The sequence below is a fragment of the Callorhinus ursinus genome, unplaced genomic scaffold, assembly GCF_003265705.2.
Source record: "Callorhinus ursinus isolate GAN/ISIS: 27379988/994484 unplaced genomic scaffold, GSC_fseal_2.0 scaffold15, whole genome shotgun sequence".
Classification (NCBI taxonomy): domain Eukaryota; kingdom Metazoa; phylum Chordata; class Mammalia; order Carnivora; family Otariidae; genus Callorhinus; species Callorhinus ursinus.
The window spans coordinates 10,687,648-10,715,024 of NW_027397077.1; the positions used below are offsets into that span (position 1 = coordinate 10,687,648).

At 42.4% G+C, this 27,377-nt stretch overlaps 1 protein-coding gene across 1 annotated transcript in view; it reads left to right on the plus strand.

The window, feature by feature from the left end:
• The window catches only part of CACNA2D3 (calcium voltage-gated channel auxiliary subunit alpha2delta 3), an 876,446-nt gene that overhangs the window by 319,683 nt on the left and 529,386 nt on the right, over positions 1 to 27,377 (plus strand). The window contains exon 5 of the mRNA XM_025885299.2: positions 20,355 to 20,517. Coding sequence (XP_025741084.1) covers positions 20,355 to 20,517 — 163 coding nt within the window. The remainder of the gene's footprint in view (positions 1 to 20,354; positions 20,518 to 27,377) is intronic.

Here is a 27,377-nt window from a genome sequence, read left to right on the forward strand (position 1 = left end):
GAGTAGAAAGGTGGAAACATGGAGACTCTATGGGTCTTTCTCTTTGCTCTATGAACCAGTGGGCCAAGAAAGCCAGTCTTTGGAGAGGAGACCGGAAAGGGACAGAAAGGAGAAGTCAGAGAACTTAGCCCAGGAGTCTGGTGGCTTTCTTGATTCCAGATCCGGGCCTTTCCTGAGGCTGGACTGCTTTCCGTCTCTTGAATTCCATCAAGCGCTTTCATATCTTAAGGTAAATTTTGTTACTTAAAAAAATAACACGAGTAGATGTTTTTATTTCTCTTTCACTTGTGAGAAACACTGGAGCTCAGGGAAGTCAATCTTATGGCCAGAGTTGATGGCAGTGTTTCTGAACGCTTGGTCAAAGTCCAGCAACCTGAGTCAAATTAGAATCAAAAACGAACGGCGGATCTTTGGCTCACTTATCTGGGTATTCCAAGGTGTAACGCTGCCTTTAAGCATGACTAGAGTCAAGATTTGACCAAAATCATTTGATCAAATTTCCTTCCTTGCCAGCTCTTGGCTCTATTTGTTTCTGTGTGGCTTTGTTCTCAGGAGAGTGATCCCTGAGTGCGGGGCAAGATGGCTGTTGGCAGCTCAAAGCAGCAACACTGCAACTTGTGACCCTTGTTAAAGGGTGTGCCAATGTAAGTCTCCCAGCATCCATTGCATTGCCTGAAGAGGGACTCTGATTGTTCAGCCTGGGTCACATGCTGGAGTATGAGGGCCCCCTTGATTGACATCTCCCCCTGTATCAGAAATTTGGGGTTTCATTAATGAAATAATGGAGAAGAGATGCTGAGCAGACCAAAGCAATCTTATTTCCTCACATTTGCTGTTTTTTCCTACCTGAGTAGAAGTGACAGATGATGCTCATCTGTGTGACGGACTCCCATATGCAGTTTTTCTCCTCCAGCTGTTAGTCACCTCCACTCCCTCCCACTCAAGAAAATCAATCTGGATACAGATGATTACAGCTTATTATTCAGATATCCTTAAGTCTACTCTAATTAGAAAAGGCAGTCCTTTGCAAATGTGAGTACTTCCACCATTTTTAGTAACAAGTGTGACACATCTCACAATTGCTTGGGGGCACAAATCCTGCGGTGAAAACCCCTGCTTTAAGATGGATGTTATCTAGATCCATCTGAGATTGATGGTGAGGATAATTGTATCAATATCTTTTTTGACTCAAGCCTACCTATTCAAAGCACATTTGAGTGCCTCCCAGCAGCCAGACCCTGTTGTAGACACTGGGCTTCAAGCTATGAACAAGACAGAAAAAGTCACTATATTTATATGGAGCTCAAGTTTTTAATGGGGGGTGGGGAGAGGGACATAAACTTATGAACAAATAAGAAGAACTTCGGATATTGAGTGAAATAAAGAAAATAAAAGAGGGTACTGGGCCTGTTGTTGTCCAGTACGGTAGCTACTAAGCATGTGTGGCTATTTAAAGTCGATTAAAATTTATTAAAATGAAATCAAGTTAAAAAATAAGCTCTTCAGTCACGCCAGTGATATTTCATGTGCTCAATAACCATAAGTAGATGGTGGCTGTTGTATAGATAGTGCAGATATAGAATATGTCCATCATTGCTCAAAGTTCTGTTGCACTGGGCTTGACAGTGACTGCAAAGATATAGCCAGGGGTGCTTAGGAAGGCTTGCAGCAAAGCTGAAATTTATGCTCAGACCTAAAGTGACCCATGCCAAGGTCTCTGGGAATAGCATTCCAGGCAGAGCAGACAGTAAATGCAAAGACCCTGGGATGGAAGTGAACCTGGCCTATTTCAAGATCCAACGATGGTCAATGTGTCTGATTGTTGGGGAGGCAGGGAAGAATTTGATCAAGTATGATCTTGGGTTTTATCCTGCACCAATGGAAGCCATTGCTTAAGCAAAGTAGTGACAGCTTTGTTTAATTTCTGAAGAATCGTTCTGGCTGCTGGTGGGGAAGGGGAGTGGCAAGGTTAGAAGCAGCACACAGAACACCTTCAGAAATCATTTGATGAATGAAAAACCTGATGAAAGGGCCCAGCCAAGCTGGGGTGTCCATTAGTCTGACATCTCTTTGCTAGGGCTTGGGCCCTGATAGAACTCACAGAGGAGTTTCCAGATGCCTTGAAAGACCTCCTATCATGGTGTCAGATCGAGTGGTCAGCCAAATAAACCCTAGAGCATCCTGAGCCCTCAGAGCATGAGAGTTCCCCCAACAGTACCCCTGTCTTTCAAGGCCAAAGCCTGGATCACTTTTGGCTGCCCTCAGCTCTTCTGAGCTCCACCATGTCTTGGGGACCACTTCAGGGCATTGCTGCTGTGGGATATTCATCCCTTCATATTTCTTCATTAATCTGTTGTGGGCCAGCCATTGTATTTGGCGCTGGGATTGCCGTGGCACAAGAAAAGACAGCTGTGGTCCCTGCAAACATATATCTCACACTGTAGATGGAGACTGTCTCAACCAGAGAATCACGTGGGTAAGTGTGTGATGACCCCAGGATGAGTGCTGTACATAAGCAGTTCAAGAACACCCAACCGGGTTGTCCTCAGTCAGAGAGGTCAGAGGAGGCTGCCCTGAGGGTGTGATAATTGGGCTGGATTTAAGGAGAAATAAAGATTATGTAAGTGGAAGCTGGAAAAAGTGTTTTGGACAGGGGGAACAGCATGGGCAGAGGCCACATGGACCATAGAGCAATAGACAGGCTAACAGCCCAGTGAGCCTGGGGTGGATGGAACAGAGGCAAGGTGGTGCTAAGTTGGGGGCTGGGCAAAGCGGGTGAGGAGAGACCCACTGGGAAACCCATCACTGGGGAGTGGGAGATGATGGTGTTCTCACCTTGCCTTTTCAAATGCTTCCCTCTGTCTTTTGTCTACCAGTCAGCTCCACCATGATAGCAGCTTTTACTACTGTCAAAATCCTGTTAGCTAGAACTATATGAAATTACCAATAAACAACCATCTTTGACCCATAAAAAAGGTAGCTTTCTACAGTACAACCCAATACTGTGAGTCAAGCACTAAACTGAGAGCTTTTTGGTTTTGACCCTTTATTTATTTATGACTCCACTCTAATGTGGGTGGTTGTAATCCCATTTTGTGGATGACATAACTGAGAGACTGTGGCTAAGCAGCAGGGTCAGGATTTGAACCCAGCATGCTGGAATTAAGTGCTCCCACTCCAAGACTCTTAAAACTAAATGCCAAGTGGCCAGCTAGCTTGCAGGAAGCCGCAGTCCAAGGCCTGCCTAAGTAGCTTGTGAAGTAGGCCGTTAATACTTGTATTGGAGTATTCTCAAGTGGCCAGAGATTCCAGATGGCTGGGAGAGGGATATTCATTATCTTTTTTTTTTTTTTTTCCAAAGAACTGTGACACTTCGGGAATTATAAATGAGTTAATGTAACATTAATACCTAGAAATATTCTGCAACAGATCATTAAAAAATCAATTCTCACACAGGCAGAAAAGATGAGATTATTGAGTAGTAACCAGACAGCACTAGACCTTTGGAGAGGGTCACGGATGAGTAGCAATATACGTCGCTTCCCCACAGGATACGCATGCACTGGGAGTTTGGTATTTGCTTGGCTCATTTGGAACTAATGTTTCCTAATAATTTTTTTTTTTAATCTAAGTTGTAAAAAACTGGCCATCATCCCAGAGCAGGGAAGGGGGAAAAAATGAGGAAAAAAGGAGAGAACCAAAACATATAAAGAGCCTGCTCTGGGCACTGTGCCCATTGCTTTTGTACGTTTCATCCCATTCAATCCACGGAAAGACCTGAAGAGGTAGATGTCACCATTGCCCTTTCACAGACAAGGAGACTGAGTCACAGAGCTGGTAGAGTGCCCTTCAGAAGCAAACACTGTTTCAACCCTGAGCATCAGGCGCCGAAGCCCCTCCTCTCCTTCCCATATCCGGCTAGTTTCCTGCTTCACGAGTGGAGCATACTTTGAAATCCAGGCAGGGGGTCCTTGGGATGGGAATCAGGAGGCCCACCCAGATCGCTCCCCTGGCTGGGAACTAAGCTCCAGGCGGTGAGTGGGAAGGGTCTTCCCAATGGGTAGTGAAACATGAAAATGTAAGTGGTGCAGAGAAGGAGTATTGTATCCATTCATTCGTCCCACCACCTGACCTAGGACGTCCAGGCACTGTGCTTGGTGCCGGGGATGTGAGGATAAGAAAGGTGCCCTGTCTCTGGGAAGGATAGAGGTTCCTGAAACTCCGGGATGCATGAGTGCCTGCATGCCCTTAGGGGGCTTCCCTCCCCAAACAAACCCTCTAAGGGCTTCCAGAGGAAGAACAGGAGCAGATACTGTGAAGGAAAGAGCCAAAAACCCCACTGATTTCCTGAGTTGGGAGAGGAGAGCAGAGCAGGCAGGGTAACCAGGAGGGAGAAAGGCGGCCGGGGAGTGGGAGAGCCCTGAACCTTAACCACGGCGGCCTTTGATTTAGTTCTCACCTGTGAGAGGAGCTTGATGTGCAGCTGTGAAGGAGTTCATAGTTTCCTCCCTTTATAGGTGAGGGAGTTGAGGCACATAAAGATCAGGTAGGGAGAGACGGGGATGATTGGGCCAGGGGGGGAATGTGCACAGGACAGGGACCCGTCCAGGCTGGAGGGTGCTGAGGCAAGTCTTCCTGATAGGTTCTTGGAGGTTCCTCATCAGCAGGATGTGATGAGTGTACCAGTTAGCACTCAGTGCTTGCAAGTAACAGAAACCCACTCAAGTGAGCTCAGCAGAGTTTATTATAAAGACTGAGAGGAGGGACTGCCTCAGGGAATCCCAGGGCATTGCTTCTCCCTGCCCAGAAGGCGGGGAGACTGGGGCAAAAGCCTTCTGTGGAAACAAGTCTGTTGTTCCAACAGTAGCAAGAGGGCAGTGTGGCAAGAGTGGGGTGAGAGGCTATTCAATGCAGGAGACCAGGTGGGCAAGGGGGGCAGCAGCTGGACCACAGAGGCTTTCAAAGCCTGGGGGAAGGGCTTATTGTGAGGGTGTCAGGAAACCCCTGGAGAGTGATGTAGTCTGATTCACATTTCTCCGTAGTCACTGGCTGCTGTCTGGATGGATGGCAGGAGACAAGGAGTTGGTTGGGGGCCCAGGTGATAGGCAACTGCCACAGTCCATTGTGAGGGGATAGTCACTGTGACAGTTAATTTTGTGTATCAGCTTGGATAGGCCATGGTACCCAGCTGTTTGTTTGGTCAACAGATGACCCTCCCTAACCAGGGGTACCTTATCCAATCAGCTGAAAACCTCAAGGAGCAAAGACAGATTCCGTGAGGAAGAAGCAATTCTGCCTCAATATTGCAACATGAAAACCCTGCCTGAGTTTCCAACCTGCCTGACCCGCCCTCTGGAAGCTAGACTCAAGACTGCACTACCTGATCCTATAGATTTTGGATTTGCTACTCTCCACAGTCAGATGAGCCAATTCCTTCAATAAATCAGTATCTCCCTTTCTCTATTGGTTCTGTTTCTCTGGAGAACCCTGGGCTAATCCAGAAACTTCCTATGTGGGTACTTGCTTTGCTTGACCACGTGTTTTGGGCCCAACCCGTAGGCTGGATTTTCCCAGTTGGAGTCATCCTCAGGATCAGTGGCAAGTAGGTGAGAGAGGCATAGGCCCAGATCCCAGGGAGTTCAGTGTTGGTTGGTTCGACAGCACACACACATAGGAAACAACTGGAGAACCATACGGGCAGGATTTAATTAGAGCCAAAATGTGTGGAGCAGATATTTCCCGCCCATGAAGCAGACCCTCTGTGGTGGGGCCTTGTCCTTCTGTTATGCAACTTACCCCGTAGGAAGGGGAAGCGGAAGTCACCCTTGGAAAGAGTGTGTCGCAGCCTGGGCCCCACATTGCGATCACTTGGGAGAGACTGAAAAAAAAATACCGCCTTGGGATTCGGATGTAATTGCTCTGATGTTTGGCTTAGACATCTGGATGTTGCAAAGCTCCCCAGTTGGAGTTGAAAGGCACTGCTGTAGGACATCTTGACTAGGAGATGAGGTGCCCTTCACCTGAAAAGAGTAAAGAGGGAACCACGGCAGGGTTCAGAACACTGCATGTCCTGTCAGCTGCCTGTTTTTGTAAATAAAGTTTTATTGGAACACAGCCACACCCATTTGTTTATGTATCACAGTTGGCTACTTTTGCTGAAACAGCAGAATTGCATGTTGTGACAGAGACTCTCTGGCCTGCAAAACCTAAAATATTTACTATCTGGCTCTTTACAGAAATAGTTTGCCAACCTCTCAACTAGGAAGTGATGAGTTTTCGAGGATGTGGGTGGTGTGGGGGAGGCTGGGCCACCATTACTGAGAAAGCATATGGTCCTTGGGTTGAGATACAGCCTCAAAAGCCTTCTCCATACATACAGGCAGTCACCACCAACCGGTCAGAGAGCTCACACAGACTGAAGCCTTTTTGCCATCTCATGACCGTTCCTGTTGAAAGTTCACTCTACATGGCTCCTGGAATCCGGTTGAATCAATGAGATGGCCCAAGCTGTTGGATTCTACAGCTGACAGAGGCGTAGAGCATTGAAGTATTTTCCCTGGCAGCACTGATCTCAGAACTGAAATGGACATATTCTGTGACAGTGACATTGAAGGAGAAGGACTCTGCCAGCAGGGCTGGGGGGGTGGGGGAAGGGGAATGCCCAGATAGCCCTTGGGGAAAGCTGCAGGGTTGGGTTATCACAGAGCTCCTGCCTTGTCTTCTTCATCTTATGGCGACTAGCACAGACCAGCAATTCCAGCCCCTTCTGGAGTCCCCTCTGTCTGAATCTATGACATGGGTTGTGCAACAACATGACCTTGGCCTTCTATAGCTTCCCTTTCCCCAGGCCATGGGAGACACTGCTTACAGTGTGATCGTCTTAACCTACTGAGGACATTCCCTGGAACCACATGGCCTGGAAGAGCTAAGTGCTAAGACGAGTGTTAGGAATGTACCTCTAGTGGAACACCTGGTGACCACATGGATTTTGATCTTGGCCATTTGAGCTGTTATTCAGCCTACAGGTGCTAGGTGCTGGGGATACAGTGGTAAGCAAACACAGGTTCCTGTGGTTGCAGAAGTAGTCCCATGGGGAGGTGGAGCTGTATTAAGAAAACATCACACGAGGACTTATAAAGGGTCCCCCTGGTAAATGCTGAGAAGGACATGTCCCTGATCAGCTGTATTTGAGGACTGGTGCCTATGACACCTCTCACCCCAGATATTCAAAGTGCATGTAGTATACTCTCAGAATGAGTTAAAGGCCCTGAGAAGTCCCAAAATGAAGAAATCTCTTTGCCCTTCCTTAAACCCCAAACTTTGATGTTTCCCAAACTTTGCTCACCACGGCCCACATTAAAAAAAGATCCCTTACGAATAATCCATGGAGTGGCTTTATGTTGCACAGGTCATAATTTGGAAATGCTGCTGTGTAGGTTCCTATTTGCTTTTATTATTATTTTTGTAGTTTGTTTGATAATGTGCACATGTTAGTATAATAATTGGTAGGTAGTGCACATGAGTTATACATATAGAGGGAGATGGTACTCAAAAACTTGTTTGAAAAAAATTTTTTTAGAGCAGTTTTAGGTTTATGTAAAATTGAGAGGAAAGTACAGAGATTTTGCACTCATTCCTGTATGTGCATAGTCTCCTGTGCTACCAGCATCTGCCATCAGGATGGCGCCTTTTACCAATGATGAACCTTCAGGGACACCTAATCACCCAGAGCCCGTAGTTTATCTTAGGGCTCACTCTTGGTGCCTTTCATTCTCTGGGTTTGGACACATGTATAATGATATGCAGTTATCATTATAATATCCTATAGACCACTTCTGGTGTCTTTAGAAACCTCCATGCTCTACTTATCCATCCCTCTCGCCCCTATCTTTGGCAACCATTTATCTCTTTACCACCTCCAGAGTTTTGCCTTTTCCAGTATGTCATATGGTTGGAATTATACAGTAATTAGCCTTCTCAGATTGGCTTCTTTCACTCTGTAATCTGCACTGAGGTTCCTTCTGGTCTTTTCGTGGCTCGATAGCTCATTTCTTCTTAGTGCTGAATAATATTCCGTTGTTTGGACATATCACGGTTTAATTGTTCACCAACCGAAGGACGTCTTGGTTGTTTCCAAGTTTTGGCAATTATGAATCAAGCTGCTATAAACATCCATGTGCAGGTTTTATGTGGATATAAGTTGTCATTTCTTTCGGGTAAATGCCAAAGAGCAGGGTTGTTGGATCACACGGTAAGAGTATGTTTAGTTTTGTAAAACAAAAAACCAAACCACCGAACTGTCTTGCACAGTGGCTCTTGCATTTTGCGTTCCCATCAGTAACGTTAGAGGGTGTCTGCTGCTTCACATCCTTGTCAGCATTTGGTGTTGTCAAGGTTCTGCATTCTGGCCACTGTACTAGGCATTTGTAGTATCTCGTTGTTTTCTTTTGCATTTCTCTGATGACATATGATGTAGAGCATCTTTCCACATGCTTTCTTGCCATCTGTATATATCTTATGTGGAGGTCTCTGTTAAGGTATCCCTTAAGGTATCCCTGTTATCCCATTTTTTAAATCCAGTTGTTAGTTTTCTTATTGTTGAGTTTTAAAGAGTTTTTGGTATATTTTGGATAACAGTCCTTTATTACATGTGTCTTTTGCAAATGTTTCTTCCCTCCTGTGCTTTGTCTTCTCATCATATTGACGTTGTCTTTCACAGAGCAAAAGTTTTTAATTTTAATGAGGTCCAGTTTATCAGTTATTTTTTTCATGGATCGTGTCTTTGACGTTGTACCTAAAAAAGCATCATCAAACCCAGGGTCATCTAGTTTTCTCCTGAGTTACCTTCTAGGAGTTTTGTAGTTTTGCATTTTATATTTAGGTCTCTAATCCATTTTGAGGTAATTTTTGTGAAGGGTAGAAGATCTGTGTATAGATTGATTTTTTTTGCATGTGGATATCCAGTTATTCCAGCACTATTTGTTGAAGAGACTATATTTGCTCCTTTGTCAAAGATCAGTTGACTGTATTTATGTGGGTCTATTTCTGGGCTCTCTAATCTGTTCTATTGATCTGTTTGTCTGTTCTTTCGCCAATACTGTGCTGTCTTGATTACTGTTGTTTTATAGAAAGCCTTGAAGTTGGGTAGCATCAGTCCTCCAACTTTGTTCTTGTTCAATACTGTGCTCCAAAATTTTGTGAGAGAAACACTTGATTTATTCCAGCCAGAAATTTTGTATTTCGAAAATCTTATTTTTATTTATTTACTATGGAAAATTTTATTTTTTTCTTTCGAAAATCTCATAACACCCTACTGCAGGGGTTGGCAAACTACAGCCCGCAGGCCAGATCTTTTTTGTAATTGTGTAAAGTTTTGGTAAATAAAGTTGGAATGGAGCACAGCCGGGCTCATTCTTTTATGTATTGTCTGTGGCCACTGTCATGTTACAACAGCAAAGTTGAGATGTGGTAAAGACTCCATAGCTCACAAAGCCTAAAATACTTACCATCTGACCCTTTACATAAAAAAGCATGCCTGCGCCTATCCCTGCCTTATTGACTCACTTTTAGACACTTACTCATTGGATCACTGCATTCTGAGCTCCTGCATGCTAGGTTCTGGGCAACAGTGCACCTGCCATTTTGCCCCTGGTATATTTTGCCACATTTTGTACCCTGGTGTAGTGTCCTTTGTGCCCCGTCACACTTAGTAGCTTATCAGATTTACTCACAAAAGAATTAATTTACTCTGACCCCATGGGTGACAGGGATTCAGAAATACTGAGATGGAGTAATATATCTTTTCCTTGATCATATAGACAAAGCCACTGAGCCCCATCATTATAGCAATGAATTCCAAGGACCAAGAAATGATTCTTCTTGTTTGCACTGAGTCAGCCTTTTCAAAATCAATACAGAATGGACAAATGGATTTGGGGAGGAGGCACAGAACTCCCAGTCATCCGTGGTGAATACTGAGCATCCTTGAGCGCAATCCTGCCTGTGCTTTCATCCTTCCGTCATTTGCATTCTGGTCTATGAGAATTATTCAATTAAATGGCAGTTTAGAAGTTGCCTCCAGAGAGCCCATAGGTGAACCGTGATTGTACTGGCCTTCACCAAGCTGGCTGAGGCTTTGTGTATTAATTTAGCATTCAGTTATAATGAAACAATGGGATTGAAGGCTTCCATTTTTACAAGCATCATAATATTATGTGAAGCACTTGGGTCTGTGGAAGGTTGAGACTTCAGTTAACTTGGAGCTGTGGGAAGAATCCCCAGTGATGTGTTCCTGCAAAGCAGAGCCTTTCAGAAGAAGGGGCCATCCCCCCCTTGACCAGTTCATGGGCTGGTCAAGGTATCTCTGCCTAGTAGGGCATTCCCTTGGTTCATGTTTCAGCAGAAAGATGTGATTTCTTTTGTTTTGGGGTGCCATATTGTAATAAATTATGTTTTAAAAAAGTGTGGGTGGAATTTATTAAACTGAGTTTTGTTTCTGTGAAGTTTTTGATTCAATAATTTAAAAACATTGAAGTCTTTTGTGACAAATTTTTTTTATTGAAACAAATTTTTATGTAGTAAAATGCACAGTTCTTTAGTGAACAATTCAATGAGTACTGACAAATGAATGTACCTGAGTAACCCGTACCTCATCAAGATAATAGAACATTTCTAGCAACCCAGAATGTTCTCTTAAGTCTCTTTGAAATGGATCCCCCCTCCCCTCAGAGAAGCAACCCATGATTGCTTTCACTATTGAATAATAATTTTGCTTGTTTAGAACTTCATATAAATGGGATCACAATATGTTCATTTTTTTGTTTCTGGCTTGTTTCACTCAAAATGTTTGTGAAATCCATCCATATTTTGAGTGTATCAGTATTTTGTTCCTGAGTAATAATCCACTATATAAATATATCACAGATTTATTTATCCTTTCATCTGTTGATGGACACTTGGCTTCTAGTTTTTGGCTATTATGAATGGGGTTTCCATTCATTTTGTGGCTATGTTTCCATTGGATAGATACCTAAGGGTGGAATTATTGGATCATAGGGTAGATACATGTTTAACTTTACAAGAAATGGCAAAATGGTTTTCCAAAGTTTTTTATATTTCCTTGAGTAATGTATAGGATTTCTACTTACTCCACATTCTTGCAAACATTTAGTATTTTCAGAAATTTTAATGTTAGTTATGCTAGTGAACGTAAAATTGCATCTGGTTGGAGTTTTAGTTTGCATTTCCTGATGACTAATCATGTTGAACATTCTTTGGCTTGTGTATTAGTCATCAAATACCTTCCTTTGGAAGGTGTTCAATCTTTTGCCTTATATTTTCTTTTTCCCTTTTTTTTTTTTTTTTTTTTAGAGGGGGGGAGAGAGAGAGAGGGGGGGGGAGGGGCAGTGAAAGGGGGAGAGAGAGAATCTTAAGCAGGCTCCATGCTCAGCGTGGAGCCCAACATGGGGCTTGATCTCACAACCCTGAGATCATGGCCTGAACAGAAATCAAGAGTCAGACATTTAACAGACTGAGCTACCCAGGTGCCCCAATTGCCTTCTATTTTCATTGATGTTTTGAGTTATAGGAGTTCTTTACATATTCTGTGTATAAGTCATTTGTCAGATGTATACTATGAATTGTTTTTCCTCAATAATGGGTTTTCTATTTGCTTTAATAATAGTGAATTTAATGATTAAGATTTTTGAGTTTTTTAAAGTCTAAATTATCAGTTTTTTAAAATTATAAGTGCTTTGTATGTCCTAAGAAATCGTTGCCTACCTGAAGGCTACAAAGATATTTATCATTTTTTTTTGAGAAGTATTACAGGTTTAGCTTTTACATCGAACTCTCATCCATCTTGAATTAATATGTCTGTGTTGTGAATTAGGGGTAAGGATGTCGTTTTCATATGGTTAGTCATTTGTTCCAGCAAAATTTGTTGAAAATATTTTCCCCATTTAATTATGTAGACACCTTTACTGAAGCTCAGTTTACTCTATGTGTATTGCTTTATTTCTGGACTCTCTGTGCTCCATTGATCTGTTTGTCTATTCTAATGCCAATACTGCACTGTTTTGATTAATTACATTTATAGTAAGACTTAAAATCAGGAAATGCGACTCCTTGGACTTTTTTCTTCTTTTTCAAAATTGTTTTTGAAATTCTAGATCCCTTTCATTTCTATATAAAATATATAATTAACCTGGCACCTCCTAGACAAAGCCCACTGAGATTTTGATTGGGATTTCATTGAATTTTTAGATCAATTTGGGAAGAATTGGTTCTCTAATTCTTAAATAAGGCATTTCTTTTCATCTATGTAAACCTTTTACAATTTCTCACAATATTTTGTAGGTTTTAGTATACAGGTATCACACATAATTTTAAAAATTTATACTTAAGTATTTTATGTTTTTTATACTATTGTAAATGTTATTGTTCTTTCAATTTCAATTTCCAGTTGTTCTCTGTTAATCTATTGAAATACAGTTGATTTTTGTATGTTGATCTTATATCCTGTGACCTTGCTAAACTCACTAGTTGTAGTAGATTATGTGGATTCCTTAGGGTTTTCCAATATAGACAATCATATTGTCTGCAAATGAAGACAGTTTTTTTCCTTTCCAATTCCTAAAGCATTCATTCATTCATTCATTCATTCATCTTACTCCAATTGCCAGGACCACCAGTACAATGTTGCATAGAATTAGTAACCCATCCTTGCCTTGTTCTTGATCTTAGGGAAAAAATATTCAGTGTTTCATAATAAATATAATATTAGCTATAGGTTTTTTGTAAGGTGCTCTTTATTAGATTGAGGACATTATATGCTATGTCAAATTTCCTATAAGCTTTTATGATGAACAGAAGTTCAATTCTTTCAAATGTTTTTTCTGCATTGATTTGGTAATGTGATTTTTTTTCCTTCTTTATTCTTTTAATGTGGTGAACTGTGTTCATTGATTTTTCAAATAAACCAACCTTGAATTCCTAGGATAAGTATAATTTAGTCATGATGTATTGTCCTTTTAATTATAGTTGGATTTAATTCAATATTGTATTAGCATTTTTGCCTCTAGGTTAATGAGAGATATTGGTGTATAACATATATATTTTTAAAGATTGCATTTGTTTGAGAAAGAGAGAGAGAGTGAGAGAACACGAGTGGAGGGCAAGGGCAGAGAGAAAGGGAGAAACAGACTCCCCACTGATCAGGGAGCTGGACATAGGGCCCAATCCCAGGGCCCTGGGATCATGACCTGAGCTGAAGGCAGACACTTAACTGACTGAGCCACCCAGGTGTCCCTGTAATATAATTTTTAAAATTTTCATGTCTGATTTGGATTCAGAGTTATGTTACCCTCATTACATAAGTTGGGAAATAGCCCCTTCTCTAATTTTCTGAGTTCCTATAAGATAGTTCTATTTTTTCCTTATATATTTGATAGAATTCATCATTTAAGGCCTCTGAGCCTAGAGCTCTTTGTTTTAGCATGGCTAGTAATTGTGAAGTCAATTTTATGTGTATATATAGAGCCAGTCATATTTTATATTTCTTCTTGTGTCCATTTTGGTAGTTTCTGTTTTTCAAGGAATTGGCTTTTAACTCAAGTTATCAAATATTAGCATCAAGTTGTTTGTAATATTTCCTTATCCTTTAATTATCTGTAGGATCTATAATGCCGTTTTTTCTTTTATTCCTGATACTAGTATTTTGTACTTTCTTACATTTTTCTTCATCAATCTAGCTAGGGTTTTAAAATTTCATTCGTCATTTTAAAGGACCAAATTTTGATATCATTGATTTTTTCCCCATTATTTTTTTCTATTTTTATGGTTTCTGCTTTTATCTCTATTATTTCATTCCTTCTTTAAACATTGAGTTTCATTTCCTCTTCTTTTTCTATCTTTTTACAGGAGTATCTTTTTTTTCTTTAAATTTTTTATTGTTATCTTAATCACCATACAGTACATCATTAGTTTTTGATGTAGTGTTCCATGATTCATTGTTTGTGCATAAAACCCAGTGCTCCATGCAGAACATGCCCTCTTTAATACCCATCACCAGGCTAACCCAACCCCCATCCCCCTCCCCTCTAGAACCCTCAGTTTGTTTTTCAGAGTCCATCGTCTCTCATGGTTCGTCTCCCCCTCCGACTTACTCCCCTTCATTTTTCCCCTCCTGCTATCTTCTTCTTCTTCTTTTTTTTCTTAACATATATTGCATTATTTGTTTCAGAAGTACAGATCTGTGATTCAACAGTCTTGCACAATTCACAGCACTCACCATAGCACATACCCTCCCCAATGTCTATCACCCAGCTACCCCATCCCTCCCACCCCCCCACCACTCCAGCAACCCTCAGTTTGTTTACTTACAGGAGTATCTTAAACTGTTCATCTCAAAGTTTTCTTCTTTTCTATTATAAGCTTTTAAATCTGTAAATTTTTCTCTAAACTAGGTTTCATTTTTATTTTTATTTTTAAGATTTTATTTATTTATTTGACAGAGAGAGAGAGAGAGAGACACAGCGAGAGAGGGAACACAAGCAGGGGGAGTGGGAGAGGGAGAAGCAGGCTTCCTGCTGAGTAGGGAGCCCAAAGCGAGGCTCGATTCCAGGACCCTGGGATCATGACCTGAGCCAAAGGCAGATGCTTAATGACTGAGCCACCCAGGCACCCTCTCTAAACTCGGTTTTAGCTACATCTGGCAAATATTGATTTTTTTTTCATTACAATCCATTTCACAATAATTTCTAATTTCTCATGTCATTTTCTTCCTTGACACATGTATTATGAAGTAGTGTGCTGTTTAATTTCCAAATCTTTGGGGTTTTTCTGGATACCATCTTTTCTTAGATATCATTGATATTTTTCATATCATTATCATATATTGACATCTAAAATTAGCCATTGTTATCAGAGAACATTCTATGTGGGTTTCAATCATTTTAAACTTATTGAGATTTGTTTGGTAGCCTAGTGTGTGATCTGGAAAAGAATGTGTACTCTGCAATTGTTAGGTGTAGAATTCTATAAATTCAATGAGGTTACGTTGGTGTTGTCACATGACCACCCCCCAATAAATGTCCTTAGCACTGTGTCTTTATCAAGCCTCCTGGTGGGCAGCATTTCACATGTGTTGTCACAGCTCATTGCTAGAAGAATTAATGCATCTTATGTGATTGCACCAGAAGATAACTCTTAGAAATCTGAATCTGGATTCCTGGGGACTTTATCCCATGTGGTCTCTTGGCTGATTTTGCTTTATATCTTTTCACTGTAAGGAATCTTTTCCAATAACCAACTTTGGTTTCATTCATTTTCTCTATTGATTTCCTGTTTTCAATTTCATTGACTTCTGCTCTGCAAATAAAAGTTTTATTTTTCTTCTGGTTATTTTGGATTTAATTTGCTCCTCTTTTTCTAGCTTTCTAAAGTATAGGCTTAGATGATTAATTATTTTCCTTTTCTAATATATGTGTTCAATGTATAAACTTTCTTCTAAGCTCTGCTTTTGCTGCATCTCACAGATTTAGTAAGTTGTATTTTAATTTTTATTTAGTATATGTGCTGCCGAAGCGAGCACTTAATTTTTATTTAGTTTATAATTTCTCAAGAGTTCTGTTTTGACCTATGTTGTTATTTAGAAGTACGTTCTTTGATCTCCAAATATCTTGGGATTTGTCCAGTTATCCTTCTGTTATTGCTGTCTAGTTTAATTCCGGTATAATACAGAAACAGAAATTGTGTGATTCCTACTTTTTTTTTCAAATTTGTTAAAGTGTGCTTTATGACCCAGAACATGATCTATTGCTGTTTGTTCCATGTGAGCTTAAGAAGAATGTATATTCTATTGTTACTGGATGAAGTATTCTATACATGTCAATTAGATCTCATTGATGGGGCTATTCAGTTTAACTATATTTTCCCCAATTTTCTGCTTACTGGATTTGTCAGTTAGTGATAGAGGGGTATTGAAGTATTCAACTACAATAGTGAATTCATTTATTTCTCTTTGTAGTTCTATCAGTTTTTACCTTACATATTTTAACACTCTGTTGTTAGTGTATACATGTTAAGAATTGTTATGTCTTCCTGGAGAACTGACCCTTTTATCATTATGTCATGCCCATCTTTTTCCCTAATAAATTTCCTTGCTTTGAAGTCTGCTTTGTCTGAAATTAATATGTCTACTCTGACTTTCTTTAGATTAGTGTTAGCATGGTATGTCTTTCTTTGTCTCTTCTAATCTGTCTGTTCTTTATATATACAGTGAGTTCTTTGTAGAAAACATATAGTAGTGTCTTGTTTTTTCATCTACTCTTACAGTTTCTGCTTTTTAATTAGTGTATTTAGACCATTCACATTTAAAGTGATTATCAATATAGTTGGATTAATATTACCATATTTGTACCTGTTTTCTATTTGTTGATCTTGTCTCTCTCTCTCTCTCTCTTCCTTCCTTCCTTCCTTCCTTCCTTCCTTCCTTCCTTTCTGTCTGTCTTTTACTCTTTTTTTGCCTTCTCTGGATTTAATTGATCATCTTACATGAATTAATTTTTTCTTCTTTCTTAGCATATGAATTATACTTCCTTTGAGTATTATTTTAGTGGTTGCCTCATAGTTCACAATATATACATTTACAACTAATTCAAGTCCACTTTCAAATAGCCCTGTACCACTTCATGGGTACTATAGGTAGCTTTTAACAGTATTCCAAGTTCCTCATTCTTGTTCCAACACTGCTGTAATTCATTTCACTTATCCGTAAACTATAATCACCCAACAATTTGTATTATTATTTTGAATGAACTTATCTGTTAGGTCAGTTAAGAATAAGAAAATGATTTCTATATCATTGATTTCTGCTCTAATCTTTATTATTTCTCTTCTGCTAGATTTAAGCTTTATTTGCTGTTCTTTTTCCAACTCCTTTAGGTGTAAGGTTAGATTGTGTATTTGAGATGTTTCTTGTTTCCTGAGAAAGGCCTGTTTGCTATATACTTCCCTCATAGGACCATCTTTGCTGCATCCCAAAGGTTTTGAACAGTTATGTTTTCATTTTCATTTGCTTCCATGAATTTTTAAAATTCTTCTTTAATTTCCTGGTTGACCCATTCATTCTTAATAGGATGCTCTTTAACCTCCACGTATTTGTGTTTCTTCCACATTTTCTCTTGTGATTGATTTCAACTTTTAAAGCATTGTGGTCTGAAAATATGCATGGTATAATCTCAGTCTTTTTGTACTGGTTGAGACCTGATTTGTGACTGAGTATGTGATCTATTCTGGAGAATGTTCCATGTGCACTCAAGAAGAATGTGTATTCTGTTGCTTTAGGATGAAGTGCTTTAATTCCATCTGGTCCACTGTGTCATTCAAAGCCTTTATTTCCTTGTTGATCTTCTGCTTAGATCATCTGTCCATTGCTGTGAGTGGGGTGTTAAAGTCCCCTACTATTATTGTATCATTATCAATGTGTTTCTTAAATTTTGTTATTAATTGGTTTATATATTTGGCTGCTCCCAAGTTAGGGGCATAAATATTTACAATTGTTAGATCTTCTTGTTGGATAGATCCTTTTATTATAATATAGTGTCCTTCTTCATCTCTTATTACAGTCTTTGGTTTAAAATCTAGTTTATCTGATATAAGGACGTGGAGAAAGGGGAATGCTCTTACACTGTTTGTGGGAATGCAAGCTGGTGCAGCCACTCTGGAAAATAGTATGGAGGTTCCTCAAAAAGTTAAAAAAAAAGAGCTACCCTATGACCTAGCAATTGTACTACTAGGTATTTATCCAAAAGATACAAACATAGTGATTCGAAGGGGTACATGCACTCCAAAGTTTATAGCAGCAATGTCCACAATAGCCAAAATATGGAAAGAACCCAGATGTCCATCGACAGATGAATGGATAAAGAAGAAGTATATAGATACACAATGGATTGCTCAGCCATCAAAAGGATGAAATCCTGCCATTTGCAATGACATGGATGGAACTAGACAGTATTATGCTAAGCGAAATAAATCAATCAGAAAAAGAATACCATATGATTTCACTCATATGTGGAATTTAAGAAACAAAACAAATGAACATAGGGAAGGAAAAATAAAATAAGATGAAAATTGAGAGGGAGGCAAACAAGAAGAGACATGAACTTTAGGAAATAAACAGAATTGCTGGAGGAGAGGTTGGTGGGGAAGGGATTATTGGGTGATGGGCATTAATTAAGGAGGGCACTTGATGTAATGAGCACTGGGGGTTATATGCAGCTGATGAATCATTAAATTCTACCTCTGAAACTAATTAAAAAAGGATAAAAAATGATTATTTTATTTCACTTTCATTTATTCCTACTGCAATAGTCTTCTTTATGTAGATCAGAGTTTCTGACCTATAACATTTTCGTTTTCTTAAAGAACTCGTAACATTTTTTGCAAGGCAAGTCTACTCCCCCGAAATTTCTTCAAATTATGTTTGTCTAAAAAGGTATTTATATCTCTTTCACTTTTGAAAGACAATTTTGCTGGATACAGAATTCTAGTTTGGTGGGCCTTTTCTCCGAACACTAAGTATTCTCCTCCACTGCCTTCTTGCTCACATGGTTTCTGAAGAGAAATACGATGTAATCTTTATCTTTGTTCTTCTAAGATTTTCTCCCCCTCTCTGGCTTTTTCAAGATTTTCTTTTGGTCTTTGTTCTTTTTGCAGTTTGATATTATATGCCTAGGTGTACATTTCTTTATATTCCTGTACTTCATGGTTTCTGAGCTTTTTGGATCTGTGGTTTGGTGTTTGTCATTAATTTTGGAAAATTCTTAGCCTTTATTGCTTCAAATATTTCTTCTGTCCCTTTCTTTCTTCTCCTTCTGGTAATCCCATTACATATCTGTTACACTTTTTGTAATTGTACCACAGTTCTTGAATGTTCTGTTCCCTTTTTTTTCTTTGCTTTTCAGATTGGAAAGTGTCTTTTGACATATCTTCAGCCTCACTCATTATCTCCTTGGCGGTGTCCAGTCTGCTGATGAGCCATCAAAGGCATTCCTCATTTCTGTTACAGTGTTTTTGATTTCTTGCATTTCCTTTTGATTCTTTCTTAGAATATCCATCTCTCTGCTTATATTATCCATCTGTTCTTACTTGTTTTCCACTTTTTCTATTAGTGCCTTGAGCATATTAATCATAGTTGTTTTAAATTCTCAGTCTGCTAATTCCAACCATACTTGCCATCTTGGAATACTGCTCAGTAGATAAGAGCGCAGACTCTGGAAGTAGACTGCCTTTGTTTGAATTCTGGCTCTGCTCATCAGCTGTGTGATCTTTCACAGGGTACATCAGTTCTTTCTACCTCAGTTTCTTCATTGGTGACGTGGGAATACTCACAAAACCTACCCCATAGAATTGTTAGGAGAATTGAATGAGCACATGAAAAGCACTTAGGGGGCACCTGGGTGGCTCAGTTGCTTAAGCATCTGACTCTTGATTTCTGCTTAGGTCATGACCTCAGGGTTGTGAGGTCAAGTGCTGTGTTGGGCTCTGTGCTGAGGATGGAGCCTGCTTAGGTTTCTCTCTCTCCCTCTCCCCCTGCCCCTCCCAATAAATAAATAAATAAATAAATAAATAAGAAAGCACTTAGAATAATGTCTGGCACAAAGTAAGCATTCTGTGTATGTTAGATGATGATGATAGTGACAATGACTAGGATGATGATGAGAGCCATTTGTGCCACGTGGCAGCAAGCTCCCATCCAAGGCCCGTTGCCTATGTTGTCTCCACTGCCTGGGGTGCTTCCCCCCAGATGCCCACACAACTTGTTCCTCCTGTCCTTCAGTCTCTGCGTGAGTGTCCCCACAGCACTGAGACCTGCCCTGAGCACTGAATATAAACACAGCCCTTCTGCTGCTGCTCTCCCCACCTTACCCGACTTTGCTATTTTCCCTAGCAAGTATGGCTATGAGACATATTATAGATTTAACTTGTTTTTTGTTGACTTCCAGTCCCCTTCAGCCTAAATGTAGGCTGCATAAGGGCAGGGTTTGTCTTCAAAATTTAAAGAATTAAAATATCTTTAGGGCAGTTTTCTCTAGGCATATAAGGAAGTACTGTGTAGCTCCTTACATTAAGGTTTCGAAGAATATTTAATGACATTGAGAATTTTTTATCTAGTGCTGTCACACCTGTGCAGAAGCAGCCACAGACGACAGGGGAGACTAAAGGAGATTGCATGACTAAAGCAGGATCCACGCATGCAGGGGACGGCCCGCAGCGTGTGCCCAGGGCTGTCTGAGTTCACCGCGTCCTGTCCCAAGCCACAAGTAACGCTTTTTGACTTTCTCTTTCAGTATGAATACTTCAATGCTGTGCTGATAAACGAAAGGGACAAAGATGGGAATTTTTTGGAGCTGGGGAAGGAATTCATCTTAGCCCCAAATGACCATTTTAATAATTTGCCTGTGAACATCAGTCTGAGTGACGTCCAAGTGCCCACGAACATGTACAACAAAGGTAAGACTCACCACTGCCGCTCCTTCTATTGGGTGGAGAGCGGGGAGTGTGAGGGACGACACTGGGTGCTTTTCGGTAGTGAGTGTTTTGAAAAATACAATTACAAGCTGGGTGTGTCAGCATCAGGGGGTAGGTGAGGTGTGCCTGTGCTACCTGGAGTTGGCTTGCTGCTGCCCCAGCTGGTGTTCGCATCAAGCAATCTAACATGTAATCCGGAGGCTGGCAAGCCTTTCCTGTAAAGGGCCAGCTATTAACTAATGTAGTCTTTGTGGGCCATAGTGTCTCTGTTGCAACTCCTCAGCTCTGCAGGTCTGGCACAAAAGCGGCCTTAGACACTACATCAATCAGTGGCTATGGCCGTGTGCCAATACAACTTTTTATCTACCAAAACAGATGGCTGGGTTTGACCTGCAGGCTGTAGTTTATTGACCCCTGCTGTAGTCTTTCCCTCTTCTCTCCCATTCCTTATAATGCTTTTATGGGTTCGGGAGCCCCCCTGCCCCTGGTTTCCAGCAGAATCGGTTGTGGTCTTTTCTTAGAGTACAAAGCAAGTTGGACCTCCATGGGGCCCCCTGTTTCAGGCTTGAATGTAGAATCCACTCAAATCCAGCCTTCACGTAGACTCTACAGTTCTTTCCTCCCAAATTCTCATCTGCCCGTGAGAGTTGGGATTCTCATGGCCAGGGACGGGGCTCTGGCCTCAGACTGTCTCTGGTTGGCCCCGCATTCCATCTCTTACTGGCTATACCCTTTGGTGCACCCCCTTGTCTCTTTAGACCGCAGTTTCCGCCTATCTAGGATGTGGTTAATAATTGTGTCCACTGCATGGGGTGGTTGTGAGGGTTAAACCTCACAAGATGATGTTAATAATGCGTTTAAGTGAAGGATGTTGCCTTCCTTATCCTTACCATCAGAGAGTAGGATTTTGTTCGCTTTTTCAGACCTGGGAGGCTTGTAAACAAAGAGCCATCCTCCCCAAAATAAATCAGAAAGCCAAGGCATCTTCAAAGTAAAATGCTGCCCCATTGTCTGCCATTGAGGTTTCAAAAACATTGGGTCATAGTAAGGAATAGCATGGAGGACATTAGGAAAAGGAAGGGAAAAATAAAGGGGGGGAATCGGAGGGGGAGAGGAACCATGAGAGACTATGGACTCCAGGAAACAAACTGAGGGTTCTAGAGGGGAGGGGGGTGGGGGGATGGCTAAACCCGGTGATGGGTATTAAGGAAGGCACGTACTGCACGGAGCACTGGGTGTTATACAAAAACAATGAGTCATGGATCACTCCATCAAAAACTAATGATGTACTGTATGGTGACTAACATAACATAATAAAAAAAATAAATACAAACAACAACAACAACAACAACAACAGAAAAACCACTGGGGGCTGGTTTCCTCCCTCTACTCAGTTTAAGCATCATATCCAGAGTGCGGTGGTCAAGAGAAGAGCTCTGGGTTTGGGCGCCACTCTTCCCCTTGTTGGCTCTGTGACCCTGCCCGGGTAGCTTTGTTTCCCATTCTGTAAGAGAGGGATAAGTATACCCCCTCCTTCTGGGGTTAGTGCAAGGCTATGGAGTGATGTGTGCCCAGCCTCAGCAACAAGAGTTGGTCACAGTGCATCTGAGCTGCCATTGTTATTGGGAAATACCAGAGGGGCGCCTGGGTGGCTCAGTTGGTTGGGCGACTGCCTTCGGCTCGGGTCATGATCCTGGAATCCCGGGATCGAGTCCCGCATCGGGCTCCCTGCTCAGTGGAGAGTCTGCTTCTCCCTCTGACCCTCTTCCCTCTCGTGCTCTCTATCTCTCATTCTCTCTCTCTCTCAAATAAATAAATAAAATCTTAAAAAAAAAAAAGAAAAGAAAGAAATACCGGGAAAACACATTGCATTTCTGAGTTATTCTAGGTCACCATTTCAAGAGCTTGGTCAGTGATTAAAGAATTCCCAACTCACTGCCTGAAACTCTTGTGCTTGTCTTTTGTGGCTGGATACCTAATGTCTCCCTTCCTGTTTTACCTGTTACCTTTCCTTAAAATTCAGAGGAGGCAGCATCCTATCCATTATCTGCTCTGATGGTTATCGGGGACCCCATGGTGAACCAGGCATAGACCCTCTCTCAAGAGGGCCACAGTTTATTTGGGGGAACAGATAGGTAATGAGACCAGCAGAGCCTTGTGTGTCACCTGCTGGCCACAGTTATAGACAGTGGGGGCAGTGGGAGCTCCAAGGAGGGAGTCTGACCATGTGCTCATGTGGGCAGCCACATATTTGTCTTTCTCTCTCTCTCTCTCTCAGAGGAGAGAGATGTCAATCTGAACTGTCCCTCGTGGGCTCTGGACTGGACTGTATCCTGTGACCTAATCTTCACTTTGGACTCTTCCTTAGGGCAGATCCCTTAGGACCCAAGCCTCAGAGGTCTCAGCTCAACCTTGTCCAGTGCAGTTTGCCCTAGTCCTCCAGGATGATCCTGTCAGCCGAGGAAGGAAAGCCCCTTCTGTGCAGTGTGGCTGGAAGAAAGCCATCCTCTCCCCATTAAATGCATTCTCAACTGAAGATGAAAAATTAACAAGGTTTTACGGAGCAGTTTCAGACATAAAACAATTCAGAATGATCTTTTAAAATATGGCAGCTACTTCAAGGTTGCTCCAGCCTTAGCACCATTATAGAGGTTTAACTGCACCTTGAGCTTTAAAGGCATAATTGTACCTTTTGATGGCGGCAACACATAAGGGACCAGCACTGCTATTGGTCACATGGGCTGCAGAATCATGGCTATGAGGCTCGCAGAATCCTAATAGATTGCTTGAGCCATGGAGGTGGGTAATAATATTTAAAGTCAGCCTCAGCAGCCCTTGTTGGGCCTGCCTACCGCCCCTACCCAGACTCGGTGCTCCCTCAGCTAGGCTGTGGAGTCATGGTCAGCTAGGCTGTGTCTTGTTTCTGCCAAGCAGTGAGTAGCTGCCCAAGGGAGAGAGGAAGGGACCTCAGGGAAATTCCTGTCTCCATTCCACCTAATTCAAACCAGCCTCAAACAGTCTTTTTTTTCTTTTCAAGCCGCAGAAATGTCTTTCGTGTTAAGAGGGCCCACCAGCTCAGATCTAGTTATTGATGACATGTACTCAGAACACGTGCTCAGAGCTTGGTCGCTGGCTGGCTGTGCCATTCCCAGGTTAGAAATCTTGCCCCAACAAAGGAAACCAATACCGGGTATGCTTTCTGGGCAGCTTGGACATAGCAGAGTGGGTACATAGCAGAGTGGGTACATAGCAGAGTGGTGTGATATTTGCCTAGGAGCTGCAGTGCTCTGTGCTCTTGGGCATAACTTCTGGTCACAGCTGAATGTAGCTGGTAAAATCTGCCTGTTTTCTGTAGTCTGCTTTTCGCCTCCTTGGCTGGGCCTTGCAACCAGGCTGGCTGTTCAGCCAGGTCAGCCTTTTCCTCCGCTCGAGGTGACTTTCTCGTAGGCACTACAAAAGGCTGGAGCTTCAGAGTTCATGGCACGTGGGCCAGCCGGCCTACTGACCATGAGAATTCAAAGAGCCACACTCCAGAGTCTTAGATGTGTCTTAGGGTCCTTGTGGTGCCCGATGCAGCAGCTCCTTCACGAAACCTCTTCAGTAGATGTTGGCTGAGTGGCTGCTCAGTGCAGCCTGTGACATCTGGCCATCCATCTGTGACACTTCTGTGAAGACTAGCTGCCCCTGCCCCTGGAGCTGTGGACCACTGCGCTGCCTCGATGAGGAAAGCATGGGGCATGTGCTTGTATGAGGACTGTCGATGGTCCACCAGTGGATTCAGATAAAATTGAATTCTGTTTTAAGTACTTCCTGGGCTGAAGTGGTGTAAAATTCACACACACACGCATACATGGACATGTACACATACCTATGTATGTGTGTGTGTGTGTGTGTGTGTCTATATCTACGCATGCGTGTTTGTATATGTGTGATGAAACCTACCCCTTTATTCCCACATGCACCTCTGTGCACCCAGAGGAGAGCCCCTCTTCTCATTCACAGTATACCCTTCTCTTTCCTCCCTCATACCCCATTTCTCTCCATTTCTGTTATCCCTGCCTCCCCTTTCCTGCTTACCCAAATGCTCTTCTTAAAAGCCAGCTCAGGAAACCTCTTTCATTCACTCTTTTGTTATGTGACTTTGGTTTATTCCTTTGTTCTAGCATTGCTTTGTTTCAGAAGTGCATTGAATGCTTTTTTTTTCCTTTCCTTTTCCACTTGGAGTTTTCCGAGGGCAGGGGACTCTGCTGGTTCAACCTGGTGCCCCACTTTGCCCCAAGCACCATGCTCTTTACTGACTGGCTTTTCCGGAGATAGGGGAAGAGCTGAGGGATACTAGTGTCCGTGCCTCCTGGACTGTGAGAAGTCAAGCCTGGCTGCAGTGTTCCCATGGGATTTACAAGCAATGACAACATATCCTGGCTGATTTAAGTGGAAAAGAAACTTTTTGAAAAGGCATTGGGTGGCTCACAGACTCTCCAAGAAAGCTGGAGAATAAGGCTTGGAAAATGGTGGGGAAGGAGGGCGGCCAGGCATTTTCATCATGTCCTCTCTGGACCCCATGCCACCGCCGGGCCCGGGCTGGTAGATGGGAGCCATTTTTCTCCAGTGCTTGGAGCCCAAGAACTGGAAATAGACCAGAATTTGGACGGTAAGCCTCTGCTTCTATCTTCTCTCATAGCTGCTGCAGAACAGAAACGGGTGTTCTGTGATTCTGTGTTTTTAGGGTTTTGGGCTGCTAACCTAAGGGTTTTCCCCTTACTTCCTTGTCCCACCTTGCTCCCCCACCTTCCTCCTCTCCATCACTGTGATGTAACAGCGCTGCTGCCAAGACAGAAGGCCCGGTGATATGGTGGGGTAGATAAGGTGATGGGTTACAAATGCGCCCAGAGATAATAGTAAGCACTAATCACTGTAATTTGGCTGCGCAGTTAGTGGGGAGGAAAAGAAACCTGTAGCTTCTGAGTGTTTTTAGACCCAGGAGAAGAGAGGCAGAGGGAGTTGCTTCTTTCTCAGCAGTTTTAGGCTGGATAAAGAAAAACACGAATTTTAGAAGTTAGTCGGTTTAAACTTCTGCATCATTGAGAGGGGTTAGGCAGTGTCCTTGCCTCTGTTTTTCAGATGAAGAAACTAAAGGTCAGAGCAGAGGGGCATCTGGGTGGCTCAGTCCATTAAGCGTCTGACTTTGGCTCAGGTCGTGATCTCAGGGTCCTGGGACCGAGCCCCCGCGTCCATCCGGCTCTCTGCTCAGTGGGGAGCCTGCTTCTCCATCTTCTTCTTCTGCCCCTCCCTCTTCCCTGCTCATGCTCTCTCAGATAAATAAACAAATAAATAAATAAATAAATAAATAAATAAATAAATAAATAAAATCTTAAAAAATAAAGGTCAGAGTAGCACAATCCGACTCACTCTAGGTCCTACAGGTAGGAAGGCTCATGACAGTGTAGACCTCGATTTTCTGCTGAGGGGTCCGGCTACCTGGACATGAGCACTGAGAAAAAGACCAGGTCCCTCAGGATCCCCTGTGTCTGCAGCTCAATTACTTCCTGACCACTTCGGGATATAGGAATTTTTTGCTCAGGCTCAGAACCTCAGCCCGAGCCCCATCACCAGCCTTCCTCTGAAGCTCTAAGTCTCCCTGGGCACTGCCAGGGCATAGGGCCCCACTGTCGTGAGACCCCAGAACCTGCTCGAGTCTAGTCTCTGGCCACTCTCTGGCTGGCATTTCTTTCTCTTTCCTCCATGACACGCGGCCTAATAATTTCAATGACCTGAGTTTCCTGCGTGAGCTGGGGGGATGACTCCTGACTCATGCAGCTTCTGCATATCAGCCCTGCAAACATTTTTGGACCTAAGAAATACAAAGGCTCCAAATGTTGGCTTAGGACAGAAAGGAGGAGATAGCAGGGAGAGGTGGACTGCCTGGCAGAGGTGGGAGAAGGTTGAACTGCAGGACATGACCTAGGCCACCCCTTCCTCTTTTTGACTTTACCCAGCAGAGTGCCCAGTCAGACAGACTAGGCTGCAAAGCTCTCCTGTGTGTGATTGGGGAGGGGGGGACACAGCCCCTGAAAATGAAAACAAGCCTAGGGAAAGGGAGAACCATAACCCCCACTACAGAGCCCAAGGAGTCCGTCTGTCTGCTACCATCTAATGGGTTCTTCTAAGAAGCCCAGGGAAGGGCAGAGGTCTGGGGAGGCAGACTTGGGTCCCCTGCTCATAAGCCAAGTATGTGTGCTGCTGTAGGGGATGGGCAAGATTGCTGAATTAGGGCTTGTCAGATGTCTCACCCTATTTTTCAAATGTTGGGTTTGATAAATCGTAAAACACGCTTTGCCAAGCACTTCTCCCCTTAATTACAAGTGCATATTTTAAGGGAAATTTAATTCATATGTTTCTGATTTGTTTACATGGAAATCATTAAAATGTTGTTGTCTAAGAACCATTTGATGTGCAAGAAGGCTCATGAACCTTTTAAGGAGCAATGATAAAAATGGTATCACCAAGAGGGTGACATAGGCTGTTCCTGACTTTGCTCCCCATCAGGAGAACAACTAACGTGTATTCAAGAACAAGACGCCACCGAGAGAAACCTAGAAGCAGGGGTGAGGCAGAAGCACTCCCTGCACCACAGAGACCAAGGCAGACAGCATTAGGGGGTAAGAGAAGCAGCTACACAGCAACCCCATTTCCCCTCCCCCAGGCAAGCGCAGCACACAGCCAAGAGGTCCCCCCTGCACCTCCACTTCCTGCAGCCAGAAAAGGGAGCCCCAGGGGTGATCACCAACCTTCCCCGGCATTGTGGGTCACTTTGTGGGAGCCCCTACTCTGATCTCACACCA